This window comes from Pseudomyrmex gracilis, unplaced genomic scaffold (genome assembly GCF_002006095.1).
Source record: "Pseudomyrmex gracilis isolate BER0280 unplaced genomic scaffold, ASM200609v1 scaffold_847, whole genome shotgun sequence".
NCBI classification, from domain to species: Eukaryota; Metazoa; Arthropoda; class Insecta; order Hymenoptera; family Formicidae; genus Pseudomyrmex; species Pseudomyrmex gracilis.
The window spans coordinates 1-15,980 of NW_018021431.1; the positions used below are offsets into that span (position 1 = coordinate 1).

The 15,980-nt window shown below is 34.2% G+C and overlaps 3 protein-coding genes and 1 non-coding gene across 4 annotated transcripts; 1 reads left to right on the forward strand and 3 right to left on the reverse strand.

The window, feature by feature from the left end:
• Window positions 1-8: 8 nt before the first annotated feature.
• On the reverse strand, window positions 9-1,181 carry LOC109861580. The gene is made up of 2 exons (XM_020441285.1): window positions 473-1,181; window positions 9-288 (listed from the first exon to the last, which is right to left on the reverse strand). Exons 1-2 carry the CDS (start codon window positions 1,053-1,055, stop codon window positions 77-79), a joined length of 795 nt encoding a protein of 264 aa, XP_020296874.1. The 5' UTR covers window positions 1,056-1,181; the 3' UTR covers window positions 9-76.
• A 555-nt stretch (window positions 1,182-1,736) lies between these two features.
• Window positions 1,737-3,377, reverse strand: LOC109861581 (kynurenine formamidase). The gene is made up of 5 exons (XM_020441286.1): window positions 3,228-3,377; window positions 3,011-3,101; window positions 2,600-2,701; window positions 2,163-2,297; window positions 1,737-1,905 (listed from the first exon to the last, which is right to left on the reverse strand). Exons 1-5 carry the CDS (start codon window positions 3,243-3,245, stop codon window positions 1,823-1,825), a joined length of 429 nt encoding a protein of 142 aa, XP_020296875.1. The 5' UTR covers window positions 3,246-3,377; the 3' UTR covers window positions 1,737-1,822.
• A 2,767-nt stretch (window positions 3,378-6,144) lies between these two features.
• Window positions 6,145-6,217, reverse strand: Trnar-acg. Its single transcript has one exon. It is a non-coding gene; the product is annotated as a tRNA-Arg (tRNA).
• Window positions 6,218-10,055: 3,838 nt separating this feature from the next.
• LOC109861578 (innexin inx2-like) lies at window positions 10,056-12,328 on the forward strand. Its single transcript, XM_020441281.1, has one exon. The coding sequence runs from the start codon at window positions 10,784-10,786 to the stop codon at window positions 11,858-11,860; it is 1,077 nt and encodes a 358-aa protein (XP_020296870.1). The 5' UTR covers window positions 10,056-10,783; the 3' UTR covers window positions 11,861-12,328.
• Window positions 12,329-15,980: the final 3,652 nt, after the last annotated feature.

A 15,980-nucleotide genomic window follows, 5' to 3' on the forward strand; every position in this document is an offset into this window, starting at 1 on the left:
TAAGGCTACATGATTATATGCAATTTTCTCAGTTCAAAATTCCATTCTAACAAAAAATATTTTGTTAAAATAAAAATTACAATTGTTGTTCAATCATTTCTGCATTTTCTACGGTCAACTGTCGTTCTAACTGTACGGCACGCTCACAGCTTTCTTTCGCAGTTGCTTCCATTGCTTGTCCAGCTTCTACTTCATATCTTTTCAAGGTTTCAAAAGATATTGGTGGAATATTTAAGCAAGCTAAAAGTTTTTTTAAGTTTGAGTAGCCAATTCCACTATGTAACAATCCTGGAACAAAATATATATATATATACGTAATTTTCACTTACAAGTACTTCTTTTATAAAACAATAAAATTTTTTTATTAATTATTTATAAAAAAGACTATATATTGTCGATTTTCAAATCAATTTAGTTTAAAATCAATCTAGATCGCAAGATATAACTTATGTCTAAATAACTTGTTACTGACCTACTGCAAGTTTTGTATTGATGTCAAATCGTGAATTACGTCTTGAACTTTCTTTTGGTGAGTGTTGCTTTCCTGTGACGATGGAGTTAATGAGTAAGCATTTATGGCAGCGTACCAATAGTGAAGAACCAAGGCCTCGACGTTGTTCATTTTCAATATTTTCTAATGATAGACATTCTTTACAGAATGTACACCATAACTGTGTCCCGAGAAAATATAAGTCAACAATGCGACGTCCTTCTGCAGGTTTTTCAGCGTCTTCATGAAGCTCGTCAGGATTTATTTCTTTTTCGGAAATCTGCGAAGAAGAAATCTCTGTCTGTGTTTCTTCCTTTTCTCCACTTTGCTCTGTTTCTTGCTTTTTACTATTAGTTCGGCCTGTTCTGCTTTGTGCCAATCGTTGTTCGTACACTGACTTTGTAACAACTTTTCTTTTCCACATAAAACGCTTTTTCTTGAGCACTTTGTTGTGTGGCTGACCAACGACGGAGTCTTGCACACTCTTTCGTTTTCGCGAAACCGCTTGTAAAACATTGGAATTGCAAAGATTTTTCATTGCGTGATCGTGATGTTCTTTGCACATACGAATAACTATTGACAGCAAATGCTACCAACGTATGCATATACTACAACGAAATGCGGTGTTGCCGCGATCACAGTATTTTATAATGCAAAATATATTAATTTATATTTTGCTAAAATTAATAAAAATATATATTTAATATACATAAAACAATTTTATCTGTAATTTTAAGCATCAATTGTTACATTTTAATGAACTTTTAGGGTTAACAAATTTTCAGTTTTTCATTATCTTACGTTGGCACGTATGTACAATCCTACTCAAAAGTATCAAAAGTGAACATTAAAATAGCACAAAATACACGTGAAAACTTTTCTGTAGTCATTAAAAGTATAATAAATAATTTTCTTAACTTATTTTTGTATAAATAATACCTTTCCAGCAAACAATCATTATCTAAATACTAAAATAGGTTAACGCTATGTTTCTTAAACTTTTGACTAAGACCTTACCCTGAATACAACCTTAAGACAGCTCAGTGCGTTTCGTGCGCTTACGGTTTTACCTGTAGGAGCATATGGGAGGAGCTAATATAACAGCATATACTATAACATATACATATTAAAATGTAATTGTGCGAAGCGCGTAAGACAGCCCGATGCACGCTTATTCGCGGATCTTTGTTAATTAAGATTTCGGTAACTATTGCGAATCTAGCAAAATGGTATAGGACTTATCGACTCAGTTTTATTTCTTCTACCTGTCTACGAGAGATGTTACACCAATTCTGGGACACCCTGTATATATAAATTTAAACTATATCAAACTTACTTAGAACCTGAATCAGATGCATATTTTAATATTTGCCCAATAGCTGACTTTATCTGTGCTACTATATCTCCAAGCTTAACTAAAAAAATGAATATATTGTGCGTATTATATTTTAATTTTATAAAGTATACTTTTTATTTAAACAAATAATTTAAAAAAGTTTGAATTATTTAAAGCTTTAAAATAACTTTTGTGGATAACAATGACCAGTAAAATAGAGAAGTAACGCTATGAATAAATTAATCAATAATAAAGAAAGAATAAGAATTCAGACAAAAATAGTAATTAACAAAAAAAGTAATTAATTCTATAATGAAAGATTTTTTTCTATCTTACCACTTGGACATAAATCATATCCAACGGTTATTACTTTGATCTTGTTTTCAATAAACAAGGGTACTGAAAATCCAGTGAGATCCTTACTGAATTCTTGCCAGTATCCGCCATGAATGAATACAAATATTGGCGCGTCTAAAAATAAGCAACAATTTACGTTTTAATAATGTTGTTTTAATAAATTTTATTAATGTTGTTTTTTTTTATAAATATACTATAATGGCACAGCAAATAGAATAATTTGATATAATTACGTTTTTTTTTTTTTACTAAAATTTCAAACAAATTACTATTACACGATATTATATAATATATTGTAACTTATTTGTTAACAGTTTTATCAAGGAAGAAATGAAAAAATAAATAACTTATACATATGTGTGAGATTATTCATTATATATATGTACAAAGTTTATATAAGTTCATCTCTTATTTACCTTTAGGTAAGTCAGTACCGTATATGTCGTACTTTGTCCGTTCCGTAGGCCCGTATCGTACATTAAGCTCGCATTTTATAGTCTTTCGAGCCTTTGCCGTAACTATAAGAAAAAAATAAAAAATTTCTCAATTATACAATTGAATTAGTCTGACGAATTTGCGCTTTGTTAATCCATATTTATCTCTTACGATATTAAAGAAAATTAAGACTACTATATAGGTGTTGTTCAAGTTTTTATACTCATCATATATCTTGTAGCCACATATAATCCTATTTTGGAATATTGTAAAAAAAAAGAAATTTAATATATATAATAAATATATATAACATATAATAAATTTAATATGTATACGTATATATATATATATATGTATATTAAAAAGAAAATAGATTTGCTTCTCTATTTTACCTTCACCGCAGAATTTAAAGAAATAAGTTAGCAGTTCTTCATGCCCATATCTGTTGCTCCATTGGCTCGGAGTGTATAGTCGCTCGTGTTCCTTCAAGAAAGTTAACAACGACATTACATTTTTTTTACACTCTTTAGCGAAAAATTTATACATATCTTCTTATTTACATTTATACGTATCTCAAGTATCACAACACTTCTCGCTTGGAATACGTACAGATATAGCCGTAGACATGTTGGAACAGTTTATTTCAGGAATATTGCTGTCGTTGTTGTTCGCGGCGACATTCGTTAGATACTGCAGCTATAGACGCACTGCGCACTGCACTTTCTTGGCTTTGTTTTAATGTATATGTATTACGTGTGTTACTTGCGACTTCAACCACGTTCTCTTTCAATCGCGTAAAAAAAAAGAGAAGGCGGAGCTGTAATTAGATATGTAAAACCGATAATGTTTGTTTTTTAGTTTAAATTATCATTTATATCATCATTCTTGCGTAACACGACGATAATTTCGTCGTGTTAGGAGTCAAAGTTCACGCATTCGAGACATAGTTTTGCAATAGAAAACAAAACTATTTTACGATATATATAGGTATAATGTATATGTTCAGAGTGTGGCAGGACATACTGCAAGTGTGGTGCATTTTCACAAAAGAAGCGATTCTTTCAACAAAGTCGAAAGTATATGGAATTGTTTCGGACGAAGCTTACTTTTCGAAAAAAAAATTGATTTAAAAAATACATCATCAGATATGTGCGCATTTCGCGCGATAGCAAGCCAATATAATATTCCCGGGAATTATAAAAAAAATCCCATAGTCTCGTTCACTTTTGTTACTCTGTTCTTCTTCGTAGGTCCACTTGGTGGGATTCTTATAGAAGCTAAGTTCTCGCATTCTTTTTCGTTTCATTCATGTTCGCCATCGATCCCGAATCGCGAACATAAACCAAAGAGAACCTACTGTTACATGTTACGCTAAATAACGTGGACAAATTTCCACTGTATGTTGTTTTAAGGAGGACTTTTTTATGGCTTATTTTTTCTATGTACATATTTACACGAACGACTTATAAATGTGCGTTCGACTCCGTTACTATATGTGATTAGCAGTTCCGTTCCCCGCAGGTAAAATCGACTAACAGCCAATTTTTTCACTTCTAGACAAGTTTTCGATAGCTTTATCTAGAAGATATCTCCCAAAATTGATTCTCCTTATTGGTTCTCAGAGGAATTTATCCAGAGGATAGCTATATCGAGAGGTATGAAGAAATCGGCCGTAAGTCACGCCTTACCGCGTAGTTTTGTCTAATAAGTTTTATTTTTTTTTCACTTTGTTAGCAACAGTTTTGCTTTTTTTTTAACGTTACGAGTAATCTGACAGAGGGACTTTGCATTTTTCAAATTTTACAAACGCATCTTGTTGCAATTTTTCAGATATCATATTTTCAGCTTTCTGAAGATCTACAAGAATTCTTGAATTCAGAGTGATATGAAAAAAAAATTGACAATCTCGATTCTATTCTGGTTTCAAGTCTCGAAAGAGGAGATCCTGATTTGAGGTGAAAGATTTTTACTATTAATTTAAACTAACATTCTCATTTTTATACAGCATACATTGTGCTGATGATTCGTTGTGTGATTCATTGTGACTCGTTTAAATCAAGATTCGCGCGTTGAGAACGGAACACAACGGAGTGACGTGCCTCGCTGCATTCCAGATGTTAATGTTTATAATTTTTTTGGTACATATACATTATTCATTTTGTCGGACACACGAGTCCCACATGAAGACGCGTATGCGTCTCTCATTGTATGAAGAGACGAGTAACGAGAGAAGACTGCAGGAGAGACCACGAGGTTGCGGAGGTGGAAAACCAGAAAAACCGGCCTCACTCCTTTCTTTCTTTCTTATCCTTCTCTCCGTCCGATCTCTGGGCTCACGTCGTTCCCATCGACTGAGAGAAAGAGAGAAAGAAAAAGCGAGAGAGATAACAGACGTTACAGGTACCAGCTGATGTATCGAAAATCATGCCCGTCGACGCCTACCGCAGCCTCAGGTAAGAGAAACCCGAAAAATTCCTGAGCTGATTCATAGGAATATTTGCGCGACCACTGTCACAACAAGTTCTTCTTATTGGATTGCCAAAATTCTGTTGAAAAAATCGTGACTGAGAAATCTCTCTTTATATTAAAAGAAAAAACAGTATGTTAAAATATATATTGTATGTATCAATATAATGAAAAAATGTATATTTCGAGTACACAAAGAAAGAAAAATAAACACAAGTTAAAGCAATTATGCATGCATAATTAATATAATTATTAAACTTTTATATATTTTTTTTGTTGTATTCAGAATTATTGCACGTACGATACGTGATATTTTTATATTTTAGAAATGACAGTAATTGAGTTTAAAAACGCAGATAATTTTTTGTTGACTTTATTGTTATAAGATGCACATATTAAACATTAGAACCGAACAATTCTTACAATTCGCTTTTCTTAACAATCTTTTTCAGTTTACACCGCCTTACTATATCGACCCTCACATACAGGGAAGAATCAACGGCGGTGGGTTAATTTATTTGACCTACCGAGTATGTGCTCGACAGCAATTAGTGCTGAGTGTAACGTTGAGTAGGTATCCTTTTACACGCATTGCGAGCACGATAGCGAACAGAAGTATGCGCAACCATGACATTACATGACACACAAGTTAGTCATGTATATTAAGACCTATATTAAATCCACTTATTTGACAAAAGAAAATTATTTACACGTCCAACAAATTGAACAGTTGACTTTGTTATCCAAAAAATTCATTTAGTTTAATTTAATATAATAATATAAAAATAAATATACATATGATAGATATAGTTTGACGGTACACAAAGAAATGTAATGTGTGATTCATAAACACAATTAATAAGCTAATGATTTTATTTCCTATATATTTATTAATTTTATCAATAACACAGTTAATATACGTTCACATTCACGCTATAGGGTATTAAAAAATACATATGTTAGTAATATTACAAATATAAATAAAGATTTTGTAAAAAAATTTATATTGCGTGTCTGTATAATGTAAATTGAATAAAAAAAAAGTGAAAAAATTTTTACACGATCCTGCCAGGATTCGAACCTGGAATCTTCTGATCCGTAGTCAGACGCGTTATCCGTTGCGCCACAGGACCGTCCTTGACTACATACCTTTTGTGTTATCTACAAATACCTTTCACTCGTTAATTTCTTAATTGACTAACGAGTTACAAAACAAATTAAGTAATCTAATTTATGTTTGTTTTTAAATTGTAAGACAAGCTTACTTAATGGGTCTTTAATTATCACAAGTACTCGCTATCTATTATGAAACTATTCGGAATTGACTCCGATTGAAAGATTTCAACTTTTTTAAAAAATTTTGTCCTCTCGAAAGGCAAAGCAAAAGAAAAAACTAATAAAAATCGAAATCATTTCGAGTAAAAGTCGAAATAATTCTGCTCTTTGATTTTTCTTCTATTAGTAATAAACAAAGAAACGAAATCAATCTGAAAAATTGCACAATACGTGTGTATATATAGCTATCTAGAATTAATATTTAAATTATGAAATAAATGTATGAATTTATCTAGATGGTTTTCAAACGTATCGTATGAATGTGTCACGTTAAAAGTACGTGCAGATTTGCACACGTATTAAATATACTCACTTATAAATATACCCACTGTAAGATACTACTACTGATTGTAGAATTGATAATTGCTTAAGTAATTGTAATAGTATGATTTTTATCTCTTTCGTTCAATTTCACACATAAAAAACAGCTGTAATTCTCTTGATTACGTTAATACGAAAACAAACACGCAACTTTATCGCAACGTATTTTTCTTACGATTAGATAGGAATCATTAACTTATTTAGTATCAGCACACAATTATAACGGACTGTGAGTCATTCATGAATCACAAAAGGAAGAAAAGATTTGAAAAATTATACACGCAGCGTGAGAGAGAGAGAGAGAGAGTTGTTCTTAAACTTTCAGGTTAATTAAAAATATCTTTTCGATAAAGAGAGATAGAGCTGATTCGAAGATGCGACTCGGACCGGATGATATCTCGCCCGAACAGAGTATATCAATACATTAAATATTACATTATTAAATATTACATTAAATATTAATATACATTCTGACGTATTGTTTTCTACGAAATGATTCGAACAGCTGGCGCTATGTTTTAGCGTTTGCGGTTCTCCGCGACGTGAAAGCAGAAATACAATATGATATAGATAGCGTTATTTCGCTGACGAGCGCTCGATGATACGTAATACACGAACACGTCTCGCATAAAGGATATATAGAGGATATTCTTATCCGTTACTTCGTCTTTGGTAGCTTTAAGCGGTAATCTGTTATATATATAGACTAGAGTGTGAGAATACATTTATATAATCAACAACAAGAGTGAGATTTCATTACAGTAGTTCTATATTTAGAATAATGTATGCACGTGTGTGTGCGCGTTGAAATATATGTAAATCACAAATGATATATTATTGAGATGAATGAAGTTTGTTAGAAATAAGTTCACATTTGAAAATGTATATTTTTGAAAACATATGATCGTATCGCGCTTTTAGAATAAATATACTCTTGATAGAGATAGTTTTCGAGATACAGAGCTGTGTCTGAGTCACAGGAAAGCTTAAAATTCGAATAATAAAGAAAAGGGTAGCAAAACAAGCGTTAAAAGTAATATCGGAGATCAAAACAAGAAGAGAAAAGTCAAATGAATTTCAAAACAGACAAGGTAGACGTTAAAGATAACCGTGAAGCGAAAACAAGAGATCAAGACACAGAATAATCTTGAGTTTGTTTTAATTCAAACTGAGTTTGAATATTTTTAATAAAATTAATGTGAAAATAACAATATTTATATGGTGTGAAATATGTGACGGATTGTATAGTTATGTGTTCTCTCAAATTTATTAACCTTAGTTTAACACACATTTTTTTAAAGATAAACATTTGAGAGAGATATGCTTCTGAAAAAAAAAATATTTACGTTGCTAAAAATTAATGATTTTCAAATTGTGTATTATAATAATTTTGTATTGCTGTTGAAAACTTTCATAATATATGCTTATTTTTCAGTTTTCTTTTAAGTAAAGGTCGCAGATTGGTGTTCGAAATGTTCTACTACAGAAATTTTTTTGTGATTTTCAATATTTAAAAAATTACAATCTCAAAAAAATTTATATAAAATATTTAAAATATTAGAGAGTATTCTATATATATATATTGTGTATTCTATGTTCTATAAAAATATTAGTATTCCATGTTTATAAATATAATAATTCGAATTAACTTAAAACACATTTTCTACCAAAGAGTTTCTGTAAAGTATGAGAGAAAATTTTATCCTTTATCATCTTTCTTGGGGAAAGGTTCTTTTTCTGTTCTTGAATAATCTTTTGTACAATACAAGTAGAAAACTAGAAGTTTTCACAAATAGAAGCAAGTAGATGTAAATTCTTTTTTTTTCTAAGCGCTGGATTTTTTCTTGGCCCAGACGCACTATAGACTACCCGGACATATTTTTTTGCATATTGTTCTGATATTTATCGTGTATATGAGTACGCATTACAAAATGCTCTTTGCATAATGTGAAATAAATATTTGTAAGAATAACATACATGTCTTCTTCGAGATAAATATCAAATGATGTAAGAGTCTTGTGACAGGTAAAACGAATCAAGAGATATTGCATCATGCAAACTTAGACTTTGTCCCGCAACATTGCGTACATAAAAAATTGTAGCAATATTGTATTTTTATTTTCTTTATGTATTATCACCTAAGAATTACGTTAGAAATCGCAGAACGGAGCACTGACCTACAAAACAGAAGTTTATAAATCAAGATATGAAATTTAGAAGTAGATTCTGGTTCAGGATGAATATTAATTGAGATAGTTGAGGCAGGGCGTATCTGAACTAGTTGCTAGATAGTTTTTGCATGTAGATGTAAATCAATAATACGAATTTTCCCAAACGTTTCGACTGTATTTTTCAGTCATCCTCAGTGGGTAACAGCTTGATTATTTCAAAGTGAATGTGCGTTTAATTTTAAAAAAGTATCCACAAGCTGAAAACAGCTTGATTATTTCAAAGTGAATGTGCGTTTAATTTATATACCCACTGAGGATGACTGAAAAATACAGTCGAAACGTTTGAGAAAATTCGTATTATTGATTTACACCTACATGTAAAAACCATCCAGCAACTAGTTCAGATACGCCCTGCCTCAACTATCTCAATTTATAAATCAACTTGTCGTATTTTTGAACAAAAGAATCTGATAACATAAAATCGACATGAAAATATTTCTGACTTTTTTGTTACTTTTCTATTCGGAGTTAACGTTTGATAAAAATATTACAATGACAGATCAATTTGAATTGAAATACAAATATTATATATTTTATCTTTTAAATGTTTTTTAATGATGAAAAGCATTACGAAGTTTTCAAATTAATGAGAATCATAATCGAAAATATGTGGATGAAACACGAACTATTTGATTAGAAACTTATTTTATTCAAAACTATTTTATTTTAACTATTGATTAGGAACTTATTTTATTTAAAAATCTGTATACGCAGAAAAAGTTGACTTTCATAGTTGCAAGCGTCGTATCTTACAAATTGATGACGTTATTTACAACATTAACACATGTGTATAGTCGAATTAACATAAATAACAAATTAATTTGAGATGGAAAACCAATTGCTCATCAGCGGGTCCAAAAGTTCCAGAAGTTCCACCCTCTCGCAGCATCGGTAGCCAGTTGCTATGGTAACAGCCATGCAAAGAGTTATATCGCGCGTTAACCGAACGATGATAACCGATGTTTTCCGATGTCTGCCGAATGCGTTACGAATCCGAGACCGAGAGCAACCGAGCGCAGTGCCGACCGCCGACAGGATAGAGAAGGAGCGTGTCAGTGGAGCACCTCGTGCAAGAAAGAGACAAAGACGAACAACGTGAGCTCTCTCGGGGAAGGTGACCAGAAATTATATAGGTAGGGGACAGAGCTTCCCTGCCGCGTTAGGTAGAAGCAAACGAACAGTTCTCGGTTCGGCCGGTAGGTTACAGGGAGGAAGGAGTCGTGCTGCTGCGGTACGAAGAGGTCGAAAGAGAGACGGCGCGTGCGTCAGAGGGGGAGAACTAGAGAGGGCGAAATAGAGAGAGAGAAGGAGAAACGAGAAACGACAGACGTAAAGAAAAGAGAACAGCTCGTAGAACGGTGCGGCGGCGTGTCCTCGCGTGCTTTTGTCGCGGCGTTCGAACGCAGCCATTACGACAGACAGACTCTCTCGGTGACGCTCGTAACGCGTCGCGTATTGACGCGAGAGAGAGAGAGAGAGAGAGAGAGCGAGAGACGGCGGTGTGGCATATCGGTTTTGCACGCGCAAGAATCTCGAGACCGCGTACTAGTACACACACAGGCTCGGCAGGACACACGTGTTTCGCGAGACCGGAGCGCATTACAGAGCGCAATCGGTCGTTGCCGAAGGATTTGGCGTGACGTGAGTGAAGCTCGTTAGAAAAGCCAACGACTACATTGTGTGTTGCTTGGAATCTGCACGAGTGTAGCAACCAGATCGGTTTGTGTGAAGTCAAATTTTGCGAAGTGTAAACGAAAAGAACCTCAGTTATATTCAAGATAAAAGAAATTTCGTAGAAGAAAATCCACCACCATGTTTGACGTGTTCGGCTCGATAAAGAGCCTGTTGAAGCTCGACTCGGTGTGTATCGACAATAATGTGTTCCGATTGCATTACAAGGGCACCGTCATCATATTAATTGCCTTTTCCCTGCTGGTGACCTCGCGGCAATATATCGGCGACCCGATCGACTGCATTGTCGACGATATACCGATGCACGTAATGGATACTTATTGCTGGATCTATTCGACCTTTACGATCCCGGAACGGACCGGCATAATCGGCAAAGACTTGGTGCAACCTGGCGTAGTCGCTCATGTTGAAGGTGAAGATCATGTGAAATATCACAAGTATTATCAGTGGGTGTGCTTCACCCTTTTCTTCCAAGCAATCCTCTTCTACATTCCGCGTTATCTGTGGAAGACATGGGAAGGCGGCCGAGTCAAGATGCTTGTGCTGGACCTCAACATGCCGGTTGTTAGCGAAGACTCAAAGAGCGACCGACGTAAACTCTTAGTTGATTACTTCGCGCTTAATCTTCACTCGCAAAATTTTTACGCATACCGTTTCTTCTTTTGCGAGTTAGTCAACTTTGTCAACGTAATTGGTCAGATCTACTTCATAGATTATTTCCTGGGCGGCGAGTTTACCACTTACGGCTCTGACGTCATCAGATTTACCGAGATGGAGCCAGAAGAAAGAATCGATCCCATGTCCAAAGTGTTTCCGAAAATGACCAAATGTACGTTCCACAAATATGGTGCGTCCGGCACAGTGCAGAAGATCGACGGTCTTTGTGTGCTGCCGCTCAACATCGTGAACGAGAAGATTTACGTGTTCCTGTGGTTCTGGTTCATCTGTCTGTCAATCTTGAGCGGGCTGAGCTTGTTGTATCGTTTAATAGTGGTACTCTCGCCGAAAATCAGGTTAATATTGCTGCGTGCTCGATCTCGTCTATCGCCGCTCGACCAAATTAAGATCATTAACGACAAGTGCCAGATCGGCGACTGGTTCATTCTTTATCAACTCGGCAAGAACATCGATCCGCTTGTCTACAAACAGCTCATCGCGGACCTCGCGACCAAGTTGCAGGGAAAAGAAAATGTTTAACACAAGTTGCGCAGCTGGAAAGGACCTTCTGAATGAACTCTTCTGGAAACAAGCTTGAGGGAGTTCTAGAGAAAGAAAGAGAGAGAGAGCGACTGTGTAGAAAAAGAGGAAGCGAACGGTAGGGCCGTTTCCAGATTATGATTGAGAGAGAAACCCAATAGCAATTAAATATAAAGGCGAGGGATGTGGAATGATTGCTTTAGATTTAATCGCGCCCCAATGATTCGATAATTTGATCATTCATATCATTCCTTCCTACTAGTTTGGTTACAAACTAAGAAGGAACATTAATACTAATTAGAATAAGAAAAGAGATCCTTAAAATGATTAAAACTGACAATAACATTTGATCAGTTGTAGTAATCTTGTTTCTAATGCAATTTTTGCGTTACTTATAATTGAACAAGAATAATTAGTTTCATGAACATATAATATTTCGGTGATGTTTTTTTTTTTTTTTTACAAAATCGAACGAATTAAAGTAAATGTGATATTAACTCAACTTTAAACGCGCTCATTGCTGCAATTGGGGTCTCCGCTAAAGTAGTTGGGTCAAGATTCTTGTATTCTCGTTGTTCCTCTCACGCGAGTACACGCTTCTATACGATGTTGGGTTTGCGGTTAAGATAAAGCGACATTCGAAGCTTGTTCCGTTGCCTCTCCTCGCGTCTTCGCATTGAACTCTCCCCCGTCTTCCCGTCGAACTCTCCTCGTCTTCGAGGAATCCTTTCACTCGCACAGTATTTTCCATCGCGAATTTATATTTATCTCGCGCGCTCACACTCCCGTCTGTTTTATTCCGTTTCATTTGAAAAAAAAAAAGAATTTGTGCCTTTAACGATGTCTCTTATCTGTTTTTTTTTTTTATTTAATTGCTCTTTTTGCAATATATACGTTGAATAACAACAACACTTTCATTTTGAATTCAACAAAATAAGCTAGACTTTTTATTTAAATTACACGGTGTAACATCATTTTTTTCGCGTATAAATTTATGAGAGCAATTAAAACAAATTTACAGAGCAATTGGTTATTTTTTTTTTTTTATTATAACATAAGCAGTTGATTGACCTCAGTAAATAATAAACTTTACGTTATTCCGTTATTTTAACGCTACGAGATATACCGGAGTTGTTATAATTTCTGTTGCTCGTGGGGTTTTACTCGTGTGTGCTCACATAGTAAGGTATGTAACATACACAGCTGATAAGACCCCTCATCATGAACGTCCTATGCTCGTGCACGCGGCGAAAAAAATCCGGTCTTCCGCGAAACGCTTCACCGCGTTGTACATACACATGTATATTCGTTCTCTTCGCTTGCATTCCTATGGGCCTTGCGCACCGAAGCGAACGTGGCGCATAAAGGAACGATCTGTCTTGTAAGTATATGCGCGCGAAACAAGAAACCTGTGCAGGAAAGAGGGTCCCAAAAGCCCAGCGGGAAGTCGCTCGAGGACGTTCGTGATTTTTTTTTTTATTTTTTTTTTTTTTTTTTTTTTTTTTTTTTTTTTTGTGAGACTTTTCAAGTCGTTTCAGGCACAAATCGCAAATAAGAATTTTCAAACGTTCTTAAATTCCATAATCTGTTCCTCTAACTGAAAGGAAAGAAGGGACGAGGAGAGAAAGGTCCGTTAAGAGCTTAAAAGAGCGCGAGGTCCTTCTCCAAGCACTCTTACAAGCCTTCGTTCGTGGACCTGGATCGTGTGATAAAAGCGGTGAGCGGTGTTTTCTTGCTTTGTGTTTCCTTTGTTTCTTTTTCTTTTTTTTTTTTTCATTTTTTTTTTACTAACGAGATGAGCATTTTTCGTGGTTTTTTTAAATGCACAAAAAAGCAATTTAATACGATGTAAAAAACATATGCAAATACAACAAGGCATTTATTGGTTTAATTTAAATGCTTTAGTTTTGTTTCGATTATTTATTATATTTGATTATTTATTATATTTGATTATTCGAAAGAGAGAGAGAAAGAGAGAGATAGTAGTGAACAAAAGAAATAAAATAAAAATCAATAGAAGAACTTTTTCTTGAATACGTATCTGGCGAGCAAACAACGCGGATGCGAGAATTTTTGATCAGTCAGATTGGCCGAATTAATTAATTAATTCATATTTCAAAACAACAATTAATTTATTCGCTGTTTGTTCGCTAAAATGTTCGGTGTATATCTAGTTTCACTTCAATCTCTAATCTAGATATACACACACACACATGTATACGCATTTATTCTCGATTCGTTGTCAATTCTCTCACACCGCTCTCCGCAACTTTAATTTCTCTTCTTTTATTCTTATTAGTTACTCCGATGTTTCTTATATAGCAGAGTTCATCGTGATCTAGTCGTCCAGACAAACGTTTCTCTCACGGCTGAAGTTCCCTCTCTATTCTTCCCCCACTTTTTGATAAATAGTCGATGTGAGTATGTGAGATTATGTTCGTTTTCGAGCAGCGCGCGAATAGTAGTTGATGGTAGTGGACGAGAGGAGAATCTTAAATGTGAAATGAGAATCGATTGGACGTAAAAGTCGAGAGGAATTCTGCTATATTCCGTAAGATGATCCAGAGAGATATAACGTTGGTTCAAATCAATCGGAAAATGCTTAATTTACTGATATACTGCTGCTCAGTAAACTGATTTGTTGATTGATAAACAGCAATTTATTTGCCATTTTCCGAATTTGGACCGAAGTTATCATCCGTCCCCCGTCTTGCGGTTCTAGAAATGTAAGGTAAAAGTATTCGTGTATATTATATATAGAAGGCTATATATATATATGAGAGAAGAGATAGATAGAGAAACTTTACATTATGTATGACAATTATATATGAACACAAAGAAGATAGTGTGATGTAATGTGCGTAACGTATGAGTGTGTAGATGAACAAATGATTATCATTCTTCTCCGTATTTCGTCATTCCATGCACAAAAAAAAAAAAAAAAGACGCACAACTTTTGTACGCGAGCGATTACATTGTATAACGAATACTATATTGCAATACTACAAGTATATAGTATTGTACGCCAATTCTTGTGCGTCCTATCTTATAGTGTCAAATTTAATGCAATGGGATATCAAGCTCCAATTAGATTAGATATTAGATATTAATGCAAATTCTCGCTATTTTTGTGACCTCTTTTACAAACATCTATTATACGAAGGTTAATATAGAAATATAGTTTATATTTTTAGATGAACTAAATCGTCGTGCTGCAAGCGTTTTCTATCAACTTTTCCCTTTTCGCGTATGTAAGACTGGTGACTTTTATTCTAGAGGGAATTACACACGTAATCACACACACAAGAATGCCGATATCTTTGCCCTAAAGAAGATTGGTCAATTAAATATATTAATTATTTAGTCACTAATTGTCGGAGGACATATTTTTTTTTTTTGTTTGAGGAAGCGGCGAAAACCGAAAGAAAAGCCTTAATTGTAACATTGCGACGATAATATTTCAATATATCACGCGCAGTAGTTCCTCGAGTGATGTTCAATATATATATATGTACATCTCTTAACTGATATAATTTCATTGTAATCGTTTTCGCGATAATTAAGTTCAGACTTTGTTTTATTTATTGTTATTCTTCATGAGAGCCGATACGATTAATGTTTCCGAGAATCGTAGACACAACCGAGGAATTACCACGTCGCACGTGTCACAAATACACGTATATAAATCATATAAAGAAATACTTTTATTACAATAAGAAAAACATTCGAAACACACATTCGTAATTTACCCACAATGTTATTATCATCAGTCTTAAATTACATTAATGGACAATTTAAGTTTCGTCGAAGCACGTGGCTCTTATTGGCCTTTTCATTAACATGCAGAGAGTTTGTTATACTTAAGAGCTCGTGTGTATCTTCACATTATCTAAATAATAATTTAATTTAATACGCGATAATCAGCGAATATTGCAGCTTAGTTTATTCGTTCATCACGCACGAAGTGATAGTTCAGAGTCTAGATAATTTGTATGAAAAAAAAAAAACAATCGTGTCACAAGAAGCGCAACTATTTATTTATCGTTTGTATATTCTACACTTCGACACGCGCAGGCTTTTCTCCTTCACTGTTTTAACCCGTGTGCTCAATGCGTGGAAT